The sequence below is a fragment of the Poecilia reticulata genome, chromosome 21 (assembly GCF_904066995.2).
Source record: "Poecilia reticulata chromosome 21, P_reticulata-male-v2, whole genome shotgun sequence".
NCBI classification, from domain to species: Eukaryota; Metazoa; Chordata; class Actinopteri; order Cyprinodontiformes; family Poeciliidae; genus Poecilia; species Poecilia reticulata.
The window spans coordinates 22154449-22172458 of NC_088850.1; the positions used below are offsets into that span (position 1 = coordinate 22154449).

General features: G+C 41.1%; 1 protein-coding gene across 1 annotated transcript in view; it reads right to left on the reverse strand.

Annotated features, from left to right (window-relative positions):
• ptchd4 (patched domain containing 4) overlaps nucleotides 1-18010 on the reverse strand; it is a 44541-nt gene that overhangs the window by 22766 nt on the left and 3765 nt on the right. The window contains exon 2 of the mRNA XM_008398570.3: nucleotides 11856-12351. Coding sequence (XP_008396792.2) covers nucleotides 11856-12351 — 496 coding nt within the window. The remainder of the gene's footprint in view (nucleotides 1-11855; nucleotides 12352-18010) is intronic.

Consider the following 18010-nt stretch of genomic DNA (forward strand, 5'->3'; position numbering starts at 1 on the left):
ACAGCAACAATGTGCCGTTAGTACTGGCCTTCTTGGACAATGTGCAGCTTTAGAGCGCTCACTGTGAGCGCTCTAAGGCTGCACATTGTCCAAGAAGGCTGGTTCATAAAAATGTGTAGGTAATTTGAACATTTTGAATCCATAGCTCTTCTGTAAAATCGCTGACTACAATTTCCCCAAAACGCAGCACATGTAGCCGCTCTGAAGTAGGCGGAGTTTGTCGCTGAATAAGACGCAGACGTCTCCTCTGATTGGCTAATTTATAAATATATCTAACGTAGCTGTTTACATCCTTTGTTGCCATGACTTTTAATAATTCATTGCATAAACGGACGTTTTCATGTGCGACTCATATTGGAATTCTTATTTAATGGAGACGCCGCAATTGCAAAATTGTGTTTTTTCGTCAATAGGCAGGAAGCTGATGGGAAGACCAATAAAGTAGAATTACGTGGTGAAAGAGAGCATGAAGTTGGTTGGTGTGAGCATAGAGGACAGAGAGAACAGAACCAAACAGTGACAGATGATTCACTGTGTAAAGATAAACAACACAAATAGAACCAATGCAAAGGCAGATCTTTGTTATTTCTCTACCAGAGCATTAAAAGTCCAAATCCTAACGTCTTGTTGATGTCATATTTAGAGGGGTCCTTTGGAGAGTCTACTTCCTACTGAATCCCCCATTATAAATAAATTACCTTTCCCCCCCTACACACACCCCACCAAACATCTGCTCGTTGACTCATCAGCCGAAGTGGCTCTCGTCCAGGTCAATAATCAAACACTCGCATAAATAGCTATTCTCCTCCAACAGGACGAGATCAGATAATTCAACCTCCTATTACTAATTATCATTGTTTGCATTCATGATCCTTAGAGAGAAATATTTAAATTGGATAGAAAACGTACACACAGTGTTATGTGATGAAAATCTTTCAGCCACACAGTCTTTTGGGGTCAAAACGCTACGCTCTCAGATAATCGCTTGTTCACTGAATTTTTCTGGACCAAAAGTGCAATGGAGCAAAGCACAGCTGGTTGCCACGGGAGACTCAAAGATTTCTCAAACATACAGGAAAGAATCAAGGCAACACTCCAGGTATGATTTTGATTGGTAACTTTATCATTTGACGTAAAACTTAAAGAAGTCGATTTCACATAAATCGACTTCCCTTTAAAATCAAACATAGTTAAAGTACTTTCAGTCCTTGTACAGGCAGTGGAAATGCATGGAGCTAATAATGGCTTCCTGAAGTCCTCAAGATGAAATTTACTGTGAATTGGCACTACATAAACTGTATTGAATTGGATTCAAATCCAGTCACATTTTCTTTACGTTGGGAAATCTGTTTACCTGCTAAGTCACAACTAATGTCATTCTCTTAATTCGAAGCTGTTAGCATTCACAGCATTAGCTTAGGGAAGACCTCATCTGTTTCATGAGCATGTCCTGAATCCAATCAGGCGGTTTTCTCACGTTATTTTTCTGCTATGTCTGACACGTTTATGTTCACGTTTACATAAATCCATCAGCCACCTGCCTGTTTGGTCATGACAAGACACATTGACTGCGGCTGATTACATTTATGAGAGTGCATCTGGGTCAGCTATCTTCTAAACCTCGGCGCTCTGACAGTAATGTGAACATCAATACCTTTTACATAATGAGGAGGAGGTACAGCTCCGCTCCAGAAGGCGTCTTTGTGTGGAAAACTGCACACACACACATTTATCATGTTTTACTTGTTAGAGACGTTTCATTTGTTTCAATGATAAGAGCTTGCTGACACATGGTCAGCCCAGGTTCCACTCAAACTTCCTCAGGTAGAGTGCTTGCAACAAAATACTTCAAACAGTTGTCTGACCGTGATTCAAAATGGCCGACGAAGAGGCCGTGCAAATTACACCAGCGAAGGATTCTGCATTGTTTTTGTCAAATTTTGAGGCTTTTCCAGACCCAGTTCCTTGGAACTTTGTCATTCCATCTTGTGTAAAAACATAAGGGTTTTATCTTTGGTAAAAAAAAAAAAACTCAACATGGGTGTTTGTTTTGGTTATATTTACCCAGAATGCCCAAGTTTTTAATACACTTATCCTGGAAACTGGCCCTTAACTACATGCAACCCAACTAATTGTCAAATTGTCAAATTCTAACACTTTATAAGTAGCATGTGACTACAAAAAGTCACTTTTATCATTGTAATATCAAAAGGGTAAAAATGAAGTTGAAATAAATCCTGACAATCTAACGGTGCTTTTGAAAAACGATCTAAGAAAAGATTGTGTTCTCCTGGATTTACCTTTAAGCCCTGTTACATTGCAAACTCAAAGAGATGTTCTAATTATAATCTGAGACACTCTCCTCATTGTTTGCATTTACCTGCGACTTTCTCTTGCTGTCAGTGCAATTACATTCTGCAGCAAGGAACCATTTATTTTTTATTTTTATACTCCACATACAATAATGTTCACATTTCCCCGACACCAATTAGAGAAGCAGACATGAGTATTTAACACTGGTTCTATGAGGCATTCAGAAGTTAGCTTAATATTTCTTGTTTCACAAAACCATGAAACGGAAAACAAGATGGACAAATCTAGTTCACATGACAAAATACAACCTTTTGTTGCCCATAGCAACATGATCTAAAGGGAGTGCTTAGTAAAGGCTCCAAATGGCTTGCTGTTCAAGAAATAGTCAACTTGCCCTTTAAGGACCGCATCATCAAAGAGCACCACTCAATGCAGTGAAGACCACTTGATGCTTCCTCTGTGTAAGTGATGATAATGACCCAGAAGTTGTCATCCAACCATCAGCAGGTGACCACTAATGGCCACAACATCCGCCAATCGATCACCAGCCACCCGACGTAACCTATAGCAACCGGCCGGAATCCCCAACGGGCTCTTCGGCGTCAGTAAAGACGGCCGCTGTTGTTGACTGTCACCGTACGAAGGAATTTCAGTCAGTTCCAGCATCGCAGCTGAGAGTGGAAAAACATGAGAAAGCTCGTATATCACACAGCAACACTGACAGCCACATCACAGGGTAACACCTATCTGAGAGGAAACACGAGGAGGAGAATTCATGAAAACATCCCTGCCTGGAACCAAAAACCACATATCAAATGACATGTTCCTTTTTGTTCTCGTCCTTTTGTCTGACATGTTTTTACTTTTTACTTTATTTCCAAATTCAGAACTTTGCATAGACTCGGTTGGGATTGGGAACCAAAGTTGCAGCATTTGCTCCATTTTCAGCCGGTGCGGTTTAATTTCACACGAGTCAAACCCTTTAAAAAAACCTGCACCCGACCATTACCTGTGGTGGTGCTGTACCAATAATTACTGAAGGAAACAACACAAAAACCTTTGAAGAAGACACTGAGCGCAACTTCCTCCCTCACAAATATAAAAAAAGTTTGAGGTTTTAGCGTTTGTAGGATTTCTCTCTCTCCTTCTCCTGCTGTTGACAGTTTTAAGAAATATATATAAAAAACATATTTTTATAAAAGTTACCTCAGTTTCAATTAAATGTTTATTGTGCAAAATGAACATTCGGTTTCTGTGATGAACACAAAGACTAATACACTCATAAAAATGGGAAAATTGTTGCATTTACTATATTTTAACGAGTGGAAAACTTTTTATCTCAATATTTTAGCATTTCTAGCATTTTAACAAGTTCTACTGACTTTCCGATGACTGACTAACCCACAAACAAGTCTGTGTGAAAAATGGACCTCCAGGGCTTTGAGTAAAATCAGGGATTTAGTTGCTCCTACATTCAAAACAAGTCAACGCTGTGTATGCAGTGAACTCGTTTGAAGAACCTGCTCTGCTGTCTTTCCTGTACTCTGGTCCCCAACTGTTTTTACACTTCTAACAGCCGTCACATATCCAGAGAGAGAAGGAAGTGACAAGCTCAGCTCAGCAGTAATTGGCCAACTGGCAGGCAACACAGCGGACAGGCACCAGGGAGGAATAAAAAGGAACTCTTTATGAAACAGAGGTCCAGAAAACGGCGGTGGTGCCGTCGCCGGACAGAGCCGCTCTGCTTCCCCGACATGATTCAGAGGCCACACGTCATTAGTTGGATTGTTGAGAGGGAATAATGGATTAGTTTGACTGGGATGTAAGTAGGCTTTGATGAACACATGACACAGCTGTACGTTTAATGAGCTGCACAGAGCTGCAGGAGGCAGACGGCTCACTTTTACTACTTGGCTCATCAGTCTGGCTCCGTCACACTGCAGCAAAATCCACTTGGTTTGTTCTTCATATGTTCCATATTTGTAAGATCAGATTTTTTTTTTGTTTTTACTGTCTATGAACATTTCTAATTAATATCTCAAAAACAATTTAATGGTTTCCTTTTGTAGATAGTTTGAGGATATTTATTTGTACAAGATTAGGTTTAGAATATGTAAACAAAGAATAAATTTAGGTAAGATTAGTCAGTGTTTTTCAACCTTTTTGAGCCAAGGTACATTGTTTTAATTGAAAAAATTACAAGGCACACCACCAACCAAAAATGTAAACAAAGATACTCTGTAGCCGCCTATATTACATAGATAGTCATTCTTATTAAAGTGTCTTGAATAGGAATCAAGTAAACACAAAAATGTATTTTTGATCAATTTTACATTTCTTATTTCAAATTGCACTTAACATGTCCACTTCAAAAATACACCTGAACAGTATCACAACACTGTCGTGTGTGATGAATGAATGTAGTAACATTCATGCATCACTAATTCTCTTGTTTTAATGTAAAATGCTCTGTACCTACTGCCATCTAGTGATAATAAAATTACATGATTACGCCGCTAGTCACTACTACAGCAAAGACACTCAAAGATGGCGTTATTTGCAGATAATTAATTCGTTTTCAAAAAATCTTTTAAGACCAATTACTGTATTTTCCGGACTGTGAACCCACCATACTATAAACCGTACCTTCAAATTTTTTGAACCCCCCCTGGAAACTTACATATATCAGCCACACCGGGCAACAGGCCGCTGGTATCTCTGCCGCTCTCGGTTTCCCATAAGGACCCAGCAGAGGGCAGCAGAGGGCTGCGTCCTAATAACTGCTGGATATATTAAGGACGCAGTTCTCCGTCTCAAAATCTGGTTTGTTCACGCCGAGTTTACGTGCAGCGGCTGTTTTTCCCTCCTGTAGTGCCAGATCAATACTCCTCAGCTTAGAAGCTGCATTATATGAGTTTGAAAACATTTCTCCGTCGTGCCTGCTGCTAGCATGTGGTTGTTCTAAATGAAAATTAGCACGTTCTTCTTTGATTTACAATTTTGACTTCCAATGATTCACTTCCTGCTAAAGAGCCCCCTTGGTGGTTGAAGAAAAATTCACATAAAAGCCGCATGTTCAAAGTGTAGGAAAGAAGTAGCAGCTAATAGTCCGGAAAATACGGTTGGTGAAATTGGATAGTTTCCACGGCACACCTGACGATCACTCACGGTATACTAGTGTGCCGCAGCACCATCCATCCATCCATCCATCCATTTTCCTGCACCCTTGTCCCTCAGTGGGGTCGGGAGGGTTGCTGGTGCCTATCTCCAGCTAACGTTCCGGGCGAGAGGCGGGGTCACCCTGGACAGGTCGCCAGTCTGCCGCAGCGCAACACAGAGACACACAGGACAAACAACCATGCACACACACACTCACACCTAGGGGTAATTTGGAGAGGCCAATTAACCTGACAGTCATGTTTTTGGACTGTGGGAGGAAACCGGAGTACCCGGAGAGAACCCACGCATGCACAGGGAGAACATGCAAACTCCATGCAGAAAGATCGGGGCCGGGAATCGAACCCAGAACCTTCTTGCTGCAAGGCAACAGCTCTACCAACTGCGCCACTGTGCAGCCCAGTGCCGCAGCACAGTGGTTGAAAAACACTGGATTAGATTAAATTAATTGTGATTGCACATTAAGCAGTTCAATGACATTAATAGCGCAGCTCTGCCTAGAGCTTCTATAAACAGTCAAGACACATAACACTAGATAGTAGAGATGAGCCGATCAGGTTTTTTCCTGCCGACACCGATTCCGATCACCCATGAGGACCGATCACTGATACCAATCACATAATTATTATTTTTTTAATCATAAGCACTACCGGTTACATTATGTGGAAAAAGGAACCATAAATTCACCTTAATTTAGACAAAAAATTGTTTTTAATAACTTTTTCCAAGAAAAAAACAGGCATTGTGCAAATTGTACTGCTATCAGTAATACTATCTTTAACAGACTGATAACATATGAAGGCTCTGAAGAGGCTAAATAATGCAAAGAGTCAAAATAAAACCTCTCAACATTACCAAAGAAATTCAAGTATAAAACTTAACATTCAAAGGCAAATACAGGTTCCATTACAATAAACAATCCTGAGTTACTGAATGAAATCTTCCTGATAGCATGGCGGCTAGCTGATTACTGCTAGTTCTGATTGGTTGTTTCTGACTGAGTGGAGTAATTATGCAGAACAGGGAGGAGATCGATTATTTTTTCAGAGATTATCTGTCTCATGTTAGGACAGCGAAAGTTTTAAGATGTATGTAAAATGTATTTTTTCTAGGTTAGATGCTGCAGATTTAAACAGAGGTTAGGTGTGAGAGTCACTACCAGGTGGAGCAGAAGCGGCGCTCCGTCTGTGAAATATTACTACCTGTAGCGCGTAGCGGCGGTTCAACAGCGAGAGCAGAACCAGCGTCTTACATCGCAGCTCGAAGACTTAAATAATTTTGCGGGTTATTTGTTTAGCTTTCTGACCGTCATGCTAATCCGGGTGAGTGTTTGTAGCTGTGCGCTGCTTTACCTGCTATCTGATCCTCCATATGTCTTTTACTGCAGTGAGCCTCTATGTAGCCAAACTCCGTCAAGTATGGCATTGTTTTGATGCCATAGTAGATTCGTCGTGTTGATGCATTTTGACCTGCTTCACTCCACGTGCTTCAATTTTCCGCCGCAACACGCAAACTTCCCCATTCACTTAGTGCGTTATAGTTCCACATCGCTTAGGATTTGTTGCTGCGCATTTGTGCAGAGTGAAGGAAAGAGGAGACCAGCTGCACAGACAGGCTGCGAAATGAGATGCAAGTGATCGGTAACTACAGTCTACAAATGCGGTTCGCAGTCAATCAAATCGCTTTCTTGTAACACCTGGTACTACAACAAAGTATTGTGAAGACAAAGATGAGAGACACCAAAACCAACAATGCAGCCATCAGCCTGGGCTTAGATTATCCCTCACCAGAACCACAGGCTGACCTCCTCCATGCCACGCCGCACCGATGCAGGAATTCACGCAAAATGATTCCCAACCAAGTATGGTGTACATAGAAAGGAAGATACTTTTCAGAAGTACTCATGTAATATTCTAATTTTCAGAATTACTGAAGCCAGGCAGCATGACAATGATCTGAAGCACACCACTAAACCACTTAATAATTTAACAAATATAACTAGAGTCTTTCAAAGTTCGTAAATATGATTTTTGCTTTTGGTTTTAGTTTTGTCAAAACATAGCAATCATACACACCTGGACAGAGTGAGAGGCCAAGAGATTACATTACGATAAGATAATTAGGTCTATGGTGTATACCAGCAACACAGATGAATCACAGGGATGTGCAGGAAGAGGTGGATGTGTGTGTTGTGCAGCCCTGCATCCGCAAAGTAACTTGTTAGGATTTAGTCACCAGATACCTGTAGCTTCAGGCTAACTCCCAGCATCTGCTGCCTCAGAGTAGTTCAGCATGAGGAATCTGCAATGACGCTACTCAGCAGAAGGATTCTAAGGTGAAACAAGGTGACACAGTAAAGGTGTACAGGGAGACTGCATGAAAAAAACTAAACTGCAGAGGTTCTCTTGGTATAAGCCTGTAATCCAGTTTTTGTGCCACTGCCGGAAAAAGACATTGAGATATTGTCAACTATCTCAAATATTCATATGGGTTTGAGATTGGCTGTTACACGGTGTTCCCCTTAGAGGTCTATTGCACTTTAGTCTATCTGAAAGAAAAACACACAGCTAACTACAGAGGGACCTCAGAGATCCTTGCAAACTGACAGGAAAAAAGTCAGGCTGGAAGACTGAAGCTCACAGTCATTCTAGTCCTGACAGAAAGTCAGGGCAAAGATACAAAAAAAGTTCCATCTCTAATGAAAATGTTATATCATGGCAATATTTAAAATCAAAGACGCTTGGATGTCTTGCTATGTAGAAGGCAGTGGGTGAAAGGTGACATGTCCAGAATGCCATCATTCCACTTCACACACCAGGAACACTCTGCTGGTACTAACAGTGCTGGGCACACTTCCACTAATCTGCTAATGCACAAATAGCAAAGCTAATTTTTGGGTTAGCATGTTTGATAACTTTGAAAACAATTAGCACACTGAGCTTAACCTAAATAATTTTTCCGGATAAATTCTATAAAAATTCATTTACTTGGGTACACACAGTACAGAATACACACACTGTGCGAGCAGTTGAGATTTTATAGTCAAGCATAGTGATTACTTGTCATGACAAATGCTGTCAATTCCCACAATCCGGATGAATACTACAAAGTTTTCAGTGGGTTGGTGCTTGCTTCAGAGTTGTAATCTCATGAGCAGATATAATCTGAACTGAAGTTAGTGCTTTAGCATTAGCTTCTGCTAAATACTGTTTATGTCGTGTTTTAGTACCAGAAGAACAAATATTTATGATTAGCGTAATTAACTTTTTAACTAACAGTGCCCAACACTGTTTGCTAAAAAAGAAAACATTTAAACTTCATTTTGTCGTATTGATGTGTACACTGTCATAATTTACCCAAAGACACTTTGTCCAGATTTAAATACCACTCCTCATTTTGCAGCGGGTATTTCAAATGTGACTCATTGTTTCAGACTGTCACCTACCACCACAATACAACCGTGGAAATAATAATTTCTCTGTTAATAGACATCTAACGCTAATGTTAGGCCAGATTAAAGACTTAGAACGTGGTGTTTGGTCAAACATCTGTAAGATTCTGAGGAAAAAAACAAAATGTTTTCAAATTTAAATTGACCAAACTGTGAGTAGCCAGGGAGGTTGAGTCATGAAGGGTATCCAGCAGCAAAAACATTGTGCATTCAGCTGTGTAGTGGGGAGGCTGCAGTAGTGGTCGGTGCCAAAAGGACAACAACAAGGTTTTGATTTGATTGAGTCCATGGCAGAGACGAAGGATTGAAAGAAAAATGAAAGGTAAGGTGGAAGAAAAGAAGGAAGGATAAAAGGAAGAAAGGGATGAAGAAACCATTGGAAAGAATAAAGTATTTGTGGATTTTTCTTTGGAATGCAACTTTGACTTATTCGCTGAAAACTTGCCCATTTTCTTTTGAAATATTCAAAAGAAAATGCAGCATATCTGAAACATTTGCAAGCAGCCACTCCAGGAGCAGCATTTGTTTTGCTTCATTGACTTTCATTGATTGGCTGAACCCCCAAGAGTGAAGACCAGGAACACAGCAGACGCTAGCTCCTGTGGTAGTGCAGAAACGGTTTCCACTGTTCGTCTGAATGCACAGTAAGGTATATTTGATGTTTGGATAATTAAGACAGGTAACTATGAGTGTTTTTAGCGGGGTATTAAATATTTGCCCAATATTAGCAGGCCAGATGTGGTCTACAGCCCAAGTGAACAATATTGGTTGATCTTAATGTGACAGACTCACATCGTTGTGAAAAAGCCTTCCACCGCTTGCAGATTGTCTGTTAAATTTTTTGCATCTTTTTCAACAATTGTAGTTCTATCTGTGAATTGTGGGGGGGGAAGACTAAATTAAGGTTTTAGAGTAACCTTATCCAACTTCAGAACCAAACCCACTATAGATGCTATGGCGAGACACAGAGCCTGCCATGCCTGCAGTCATTATAGACAGCACTTGCTGTTAGTTGGGGTGCAACAATGTCTAAAACTCACAAGAAGAAACAAGATTTTAATATTACTTTCAAGAAAACTTCAAATATAAAATTATGCTACAAAAAGGCCTTTCTTGTGCATTTTTTTAGATTTTGCCACCAATTGATTTTTCGTTTTCTGATTGGTTTTCATCTCTTCAGACAGTTCTCTCACTATGCATGGTCTGCTGTGCGACATTTACCAGTTGCTTTTGACAGAGTGGGCTGTGATTGTCGTGTAGCTTAACGTACCCTTACACATCCATCTAGCGGTTGTTATGGCAACGCTTTCCTCCTCTTTTTGCATCTAAACAACTTGGAGTACTTACACATTTTTCATGTCTTGTCTGTCGCATTTATAATTCCAACTGGAAACATAAAATTCTGCCAAACAAATGATTCAAGTACAGTTGGGACATCTTCTGTTCCAGCTTCTTCAGGCAAAGCTGCAGCCACCGCACGAGGTTTACCTCAACGAGAAATATTATGATATCATGTGATCTTGTGACAAGATCTTGTTCCACCCCTGGTTGTTAGGTTATTGTCATTTACGGTTCAAGTAAAGCTCAGGTTGGTTTGGGGAAATATTCCCTAAAATGTGAAAACCTTATTGTTATGTATTCTTCACTTCTTTTTTTTTCTACTGATATTAAAACAAAACATTTAAGCAAGAACCAAAGAAAATCTTTAAGGGGGCATATGTTTGTTCACAGCTCTGTAATCACGTCCTATCTCTCCCCTCCCCTCCTGCCCCCCCACTGTGTATCTTATCCTTCATCCTCCTCTCTCCCCCTCCTCGTACCAAAGCATCGCTCCCTCTCGTTGTCACACACACATTTCTTTCTCTGTTCTTTTCTCCTTGACATTCCCTTTTAGCGCCTCTCATCACCTTATCACACCTCTCACACCCTCCTTCCTCCTCCTCCTGTGCCTGTAGGTCACGGAGAGCTGATCCAGCCTCCTGTTCCTGAATCTTACTTAAACTTGAGCTGTGTCAGCCCGCCTGCAGCAGAGCTGTAGTAAAGCCCCTGGGATCCCGTGACCTTAGAAACGCAAGTTAGACAAGTAAGCATGGTACGGCTAAAGAAGAACGGAGTCGACGAGAAAGAATAATAAGCGGAAGCAGAGGGGAAAAGCAACAAAGACAGCAGATTCAATTAGCCCAATAAATGATAATTGCCATACATGAAGACTTCCTTGATTTTCCATTTAATGTTTTTTATATATATATATATCTTGTGATATGAAAAACATGACAATGTTTCTTGTCAAAGTGAAGTTTGTCTCAGAAACTGTATACTCAGGGTTTCCACCAGTGTATTATTAGCCTGGCGGGCCAAAAGCCCACCAGACTAAGCGCTGTTTGTTTATTTTAAACAGGGTTTTTTATACAATAGTAACAGTAAAAATGGCTTAATCTAAGTTTATAGTTGACGCACTGAACAGGGCGCTAGGGGATGAGCACTAATTGGACCGTTCCAGCAGCTGTCCGTTGCCATCACACGCTAGTATTTCCAAATTGTGATGATGCCTGATTGTGCAGCTCTGAAATTCTGTAGCTTTTAACATTTTTCTAACACAAAAACGTGAGGGGCGCTGGTGGACCGCCCTAGTGTCCCTACCATCAGGCTTAGTAAGTTTCCTGGGCAAAACTCTGCTCGTTGCATCACAAATTTATTTTCGAAATGTCAAATCGTGCATTTGTATCGTCAATGGAAACGCAGCTACTGATAAAGTTCTGCTACTAGCATGAAAGCTTTGGCATTCATGACAATTTTATAGTTTTATAATACCCCAGTCTGCCAGCTTTATGTCTCTGTTCTCTATGTCTCTTCGTAGATCCCTCTATAAGGCCACACCAAACCCAGCTTCAGGAAGCCCGAGGTTTCCACTCACCCATGGCAAAGAACGGGATTCCCAGCAGTGTGGAGTTGAACTTCCCATCCGATATGAAGAAGATCCCTGCTGCTGTCACGTTGGCGATGCAAATGGTCAGCACGCCCAGGAGGCCGAGGAAAGGCTTCCCCCTCAGGCAGTCCCTCATGGAGCTGGAGATGGTGGCAGCCAGGAGCACCAGAACCAGACTGACCAGCACCTCCCCTTTGGACAGCATGCCGGTCTGGTGGAAGTCCCGCCAAAGGCTGAAGGAAGTGAGTGACTGGATGTGGAGCTGGTCGGTCGGGTGTGGCGCCTCGGCCGTGGACAGTCTGGTAACCAGAGCGCAGAACTCGTTCTCCCAGCGCTCTGCGATGACGTCCTGCACCACAGGGCCGATGCTACGGAGGTAGTATGTGATCTGGACGGCCCGGGCAAACTTGACCTGCTGGTCCCGACTGTTGGGTGAGAAGGACACCCCTCCAAGCTGGTGGCCGATGAAGGACACACGTCCATCCTGCAGAGAATTCAGACATTTCAAATTAGTTGAAATTACAACTTTGGATGTGATACTTGGACCTCAGTGAATCATAAGCTTGGTGGCCTACCAGGCTGAGCATCGTTTGTTTATTTAAATACAGTTTTTATACACCAGTAATAGTGACAGTAAAGACAGATTGAGTTGGTAGTTAGATAGTGGACGCGTTGAACTGGGCATGAGGAGATGTGAACCACTCACCTGTTGGACTCAAGTTATAATTTCCAAATTATGAGACCTGCTCTTCCATCAGGATTTTTATAACTTTTAACATTTTTAACACAAGAACACAGTGAGCTGCTGCTGGACTGTCAAAGCACCTTACCACCAGGCAGGCATTATCATTTATAAACAATAGTGTGTGAGGCGCAATAGCGATGGCGCTGTTGGTGCGAACCCTGCACTCCTAATTCAATGCGTCCTAAACCTAGCTTAATACTTCTTTACTGTCACCTTAACTGCCTTGTAAAATACCTTATGTAAATAAACAAATAAAGCTCAACCTATGGGGAAAGGAGCAAGTAAAACTTAGTGGCCCGTCAGGTAAAGAAAGGTAAAACAACCTTAACAGGTGATCAACACTAAACCACTCGCACCTTTTTACTCTCCCTCTCTCTTTGTCATTCAAGCACACCCGTTGCCGCGGCAACCACCTGGGCTCCTGGAGCCGAGCACAGATTACGTTAAAAACATCAAGTCCGTTACGATATCAGGTTTTCTGGCTTGATATTTATTTTACGATCATTAATAGCCTCTCATGAACACAGAGGTGGTTGATTAGTTCATTTTAAACTCCTGCTCTGCTCGTTATTTTGATAATGGAACCGAAACGCACAGAATTGCGCAACACCTTGTTGAAATTGTAATGATTATTGTTGTTGTTGGGTCATTAATTTGAACATGTTTTGTTGATTTTGTTGTTGTTGTTCTTTAATAAAGCTATGAACGTTTTAAGCCAATCAGAGGAGGACGTGCTGCTCTCAGCCTCCTGGCTGCGTTCAGTTTGTCACCTAAAGCCGAGATCGACTCAAAACCTTCCGCGATCGACGTATCGCACCGCTGCTCTAGCAAAGCACGAACAGTTCAGAAACCATATGAAATGAGAAAAAACTATTTATTAAGTGATTAAGTAGTGTTTTAGATTGTTCTTGAAAAATTAATCAGTCACGGCTGCACAGTGAACCCATTTACTGCAAGAGAGGGGAGCTGCAGCCGCTCCCCTCTCTTGCAGGTACTGCGTACCCCCACTAAATCTTTTAGGGGTACGCAGTACCCTACCGTACCACCCTACTTTCACCGTGAAAGTAGGGTGGTAGCAGTCTCTACTGCTAGAAATGAACACTGAGCTACTGCTTTTAACAAAGTTCTGTATGCCAATGTGATAGCATACAGAACTATGCTATCATAGTTCTGCACAGTGTTGATTAGCAACACTGTGCAAGCTTTAGTTTCACTTTCAACTGTGTAATTGTACAATGCTCAATTAACATGCCAATGATTTTCCAACTCATTTCAAGTAAATCTCAGCAATAAAATAACAATTTTGTGTGAATATTTGAACATTTCATTAAACTGACATGTTCAGGCTCTGATACGGTGAATAATAGGACAGAATAATAAGCTAGAAATGTTTCTTCAGTTCTGCGTTCTCCCCTCTGTTCTTGTTCGTGGAAATGGACATAAAGATGAGAATGGGGAAGATTTTTGTCTGTCACTGCAACTGATTTAAAATACTACCAGTCAAAGTATTCCTTGATATGTATTTTTCCTGTTATAAGCTTGGAAGCCTGGGGTTCAAGAGGCAGGTCACAAACTTTTACCAAAGGATGGTTTAAGGAACCCGGAGTATCCGAGGAGAAAACATGCAAACTCCATGAGGAAAAATCCCAACCAAGGTCATTCAGCCTAATTATCAGGGATGCCTTCCAACTGTGAATAAAAACGATTTCCTCTTAAAGTTAACCTTGAATGTTGTAAAACGTAAATAATGTGCAAGGTGTTTTTTTAAGTCCAGTTCAGTTTAGCTTGACCAACAAAGTTAATGTCCAATCAAGGCCCATTAGTTCAAATTGATTTAAATAATTTATTGTCCAAATTAAACTTAAATAAATCCTATTAAATCACAATATTATCTAAGCCTATTTTACATGCTAACTGTGTAATCAACTAAATAATGTTACTTTTGGTTTGTTCAAGACACTTTATTCTAAATATTAAAATCTAGTTTAATCAGTTTCTACTTCACTTGTAAATAATTCAAATCATTCCCAGTAATTTCACTTCATTCCAAATAACATAGCCCATATTATCAGCTTCATTGTGCATTGTTTAGCCACTTCCATAGGATTTTTCTATTAGCATGGCTTTGTTGCTCTGCTCTAATGTATTTTTAATTTACCTGCCAGCTTCTAAAGATCAAGCAAAATGAAAGTACAGCAGACAGCAAAACAACGATTCATATTTGAAGCGCTTTCTCTCAGGAGCAGAGCTAAAGTTGAGCTCAGCAAAAAGAACCCCCCCCCCCCCCCTCTTTTTTTTTTTAATACAAAGCGTCTCCATTACAAGTGCAGAAATAAATCCCAGTCGTGACATCAAAGAGCGGAATGAGGCGTAAGAAGTCAGGCAAACGAATTAGCCCAGACAGGCTGTCAGCCAGGCAGGCAGAGAGAAGCGGGATTCAGGAACAAGGCGAAGTGTGGAGTGACTGATTCAGCGTCAGGAGGCCAAGAGGGAGATGAGGGTCAGCCAGGGAGCGAGAGAGAGACAAACACCACTTCTGCTTCACGGCAGTGGTGTGAAAAAGCACGTCACAGATTACCAACAAACTTTTAAAATCAGACAAATTACTTGAGTTTTTTTTTTTTAAATGTTGTCTTTCTATTGTTCTGTTTTTACATTTGCCAATGTAAAAAAACAAAAAAACAATTTCCATTAAATAGCACATTTAATTAAAATCACACGTGAATAAATTTAACGCTTTATGTCAATAAAAGTCATGGGAGCAGATACATGAGATGTATTCATAATTCAGTCACATACCTGTCAAGTCTCTAATTTTGGCCAGGAACTTCTTTTTTATCCCCCTTTCCCGCCGTGCTCCATTATTACTATTTTCCCGTAAATATCCCGTATTGTGCCGCACGCTCTCACGATAGTTCCATCACCCCCCTCAGCCCCACCTCTCACCTTAGTTATCGTTTTCACCAGTAGTGGCATCTGGTTGTTCTTCATGATGCAAAAAAAGTGTTTTCATTGCAGTTTTGTTAAATAAATCTAATTCAGCACAGCTGAAATATCACCTCATCCTCTCTCTTTCCAAGGTGAACAGATTATACAACCTGGAAATTTCAGAGGAGCCGCCTATTCACGGTTCAGCAGATTCATTCACCTATTCTCTCTATGTTGTGGTTTCAGCAGAACCTGGGTGTGTTCTTTGGAAAAAAATGTTTAGGTTCATTTTATGCTTTATTACCATGATTATTTCATCATATACCAGTTTGTTTTAGCTCTTTTAGCTGCTGTCTGGTGTTATTAGTTGATTCTCAAAAGTTTAGTTTTAGTAGAATGCAGAAATATTTTTTGAGGGCGGGGGAGGGGGGGGGGGGGTTTGTTTGTTTGGTTAAAAGTTAAAGTTAAATTATAATTAGTTTGGTATTTTTTTCATAGTTTTGAGTCTGATTCTGAGTTAGCTGTTGACACTGATTTAATGATAATTTTTAAAAAAGTTAAAGTATACCATGGCAGCAATATGAACTTCTGTGCAAACATTTCAGCTCAAAGCTGAACATGACGCTCGGCAGTCGCAGTGATTTCACAACCTCTGCCATCACACACACTGTGTGAAAATGCCCAGTCACACTGACTAAATCACACGACACAGTGTGTGAACAATTTTCAATGGAAAACACTTTCTGTCATCTCACACACTCGGCACCAAGATCAAATTCCCACTGTACTCGGGCTCTCTCGCTCGCGAATGTTCTGAAATGGCAAAACACCACTTGGGCTGAGACATTTTAGAGATAATAGCGTTTTGTGATCTGAGTTGCTCTGAGTTTTCCATTAGTGCAGAGGACAGAGAGACAAATAGAATTTACAGAACGGCAAATGAAGACGTGCCGGTCGGCGAATCTTTTTTCAGTAGAAACAAACAAAAAAAATGTCAGGCTTCAAAGGGAGCGGATTTAATAACAGCAGCAAGCAGGAGTGACGAGGTACCCAACACATCCAACACCGTGCTGGATGTCAGCTATGTGGAATGGACATATGATTGGATTAAACTGACTTTTCTGTAAAATGTTGTGAATTGATGCTAAAGAAAGAACTTGAACTGAACTGAAAAAATGACACAAAGTTGAACAGACGCTAAAGAAAGTACTTTATTTTAACACCAAATGCCTAGTTTGCAATGTCGACTTTTGTCCCCATTTCCTTCTTCTGATGATCTTAATGATGCCCCGATTATCAAGATGGCTCTAAAGAGAATCTTAAGAGGTTTTCCTTCTGTGTGATTTGCATTATCAGGGATATTCACCGTGTTGGATTGTCTTGTAGTGTTTTACGAAGTCCAACGAGAGCGGAGCCTGTTGAATGTGACGTGAAGTCGATCAGAAAGCGAGGTGGCGGAAACACGAAGGCTAATGTAAAATAGAGGAGACAAAACAAACTGCCATGGCACACCAGAATGTCTGTTGAATCTTAGAAACGTCTTTCCATTGTTTTTTTTCTCTGTTATATTTTGCACAGTACTGTCATTACTTCTTCCCAGTCGGCCATTCTGAACTGTTGTTTGCTTGAGAGGTTTCACGAGATTTCCTGTCTGACATCTGAATGTTTGAGTGAAATGTGTGTGTGTGTGTGTGCGTGTGGGGGTGTGTGTGTGCGTGTGTGCGTGTGTGTGCGTGTGTGTGTGCGTGTGGGTGTGTGTGTGTGTGTGTGTGTGTGCGTGTGTGTGTGTGTGTGTGTGTGTGCGTGTGTGCGTGCGTGGGTGTGTGTGTGTGTGTGTGTGTGTGTGTGTGTGTGTGTGTGTGTGCGTGTGTGTGTGTGTGCGTGTGTGTATGCGTGTGTGTGTGTGTGTTGTTCCTGTCATGTGGCTCGGCATCACACAGTGTATGACCAAACCTAAGATTTCTTTTCTTTGTGTGGCGTGTGGTCTCTCGGGTTTTGAAAATCGGCAGACAATTTTTTAAATCTTGCCATGTGAACCAGGAAAGAGAATGTCAGTAAAGGTTATACAACAGCAACTCCTAAGATCTCTAAGAGCAGGCTATGTTCTACAAAATCCTTCAAACTTATTAGAATATGGATGAATTCTGTGTTGTGGACTTTATGATGTTTCTGCCTAAAAATACATTGATTCTGGGAAGTATTCATAGTGTTCCCTTCTTCCACATTTTGGAAGTCAAAAGTCCTATGACAGACAGTCAATTGTTTTCCTTCTTGGCATTGAGCTAACACAATGCCAAGGTGTTAGCTCAATGCCCAACACCTTGGCATTGAGCCAAGGTGTTATGGCTAGCCCAGCCATCACCTTTCTGCACAATTCCACTCAATTCTCATCTCTCTTCAGTTCTCCATCTGGGATTTCTCCCATTGAGCTGGATTTTTCTGGTAGATTTTCAATCTGGCCAATCAGTGG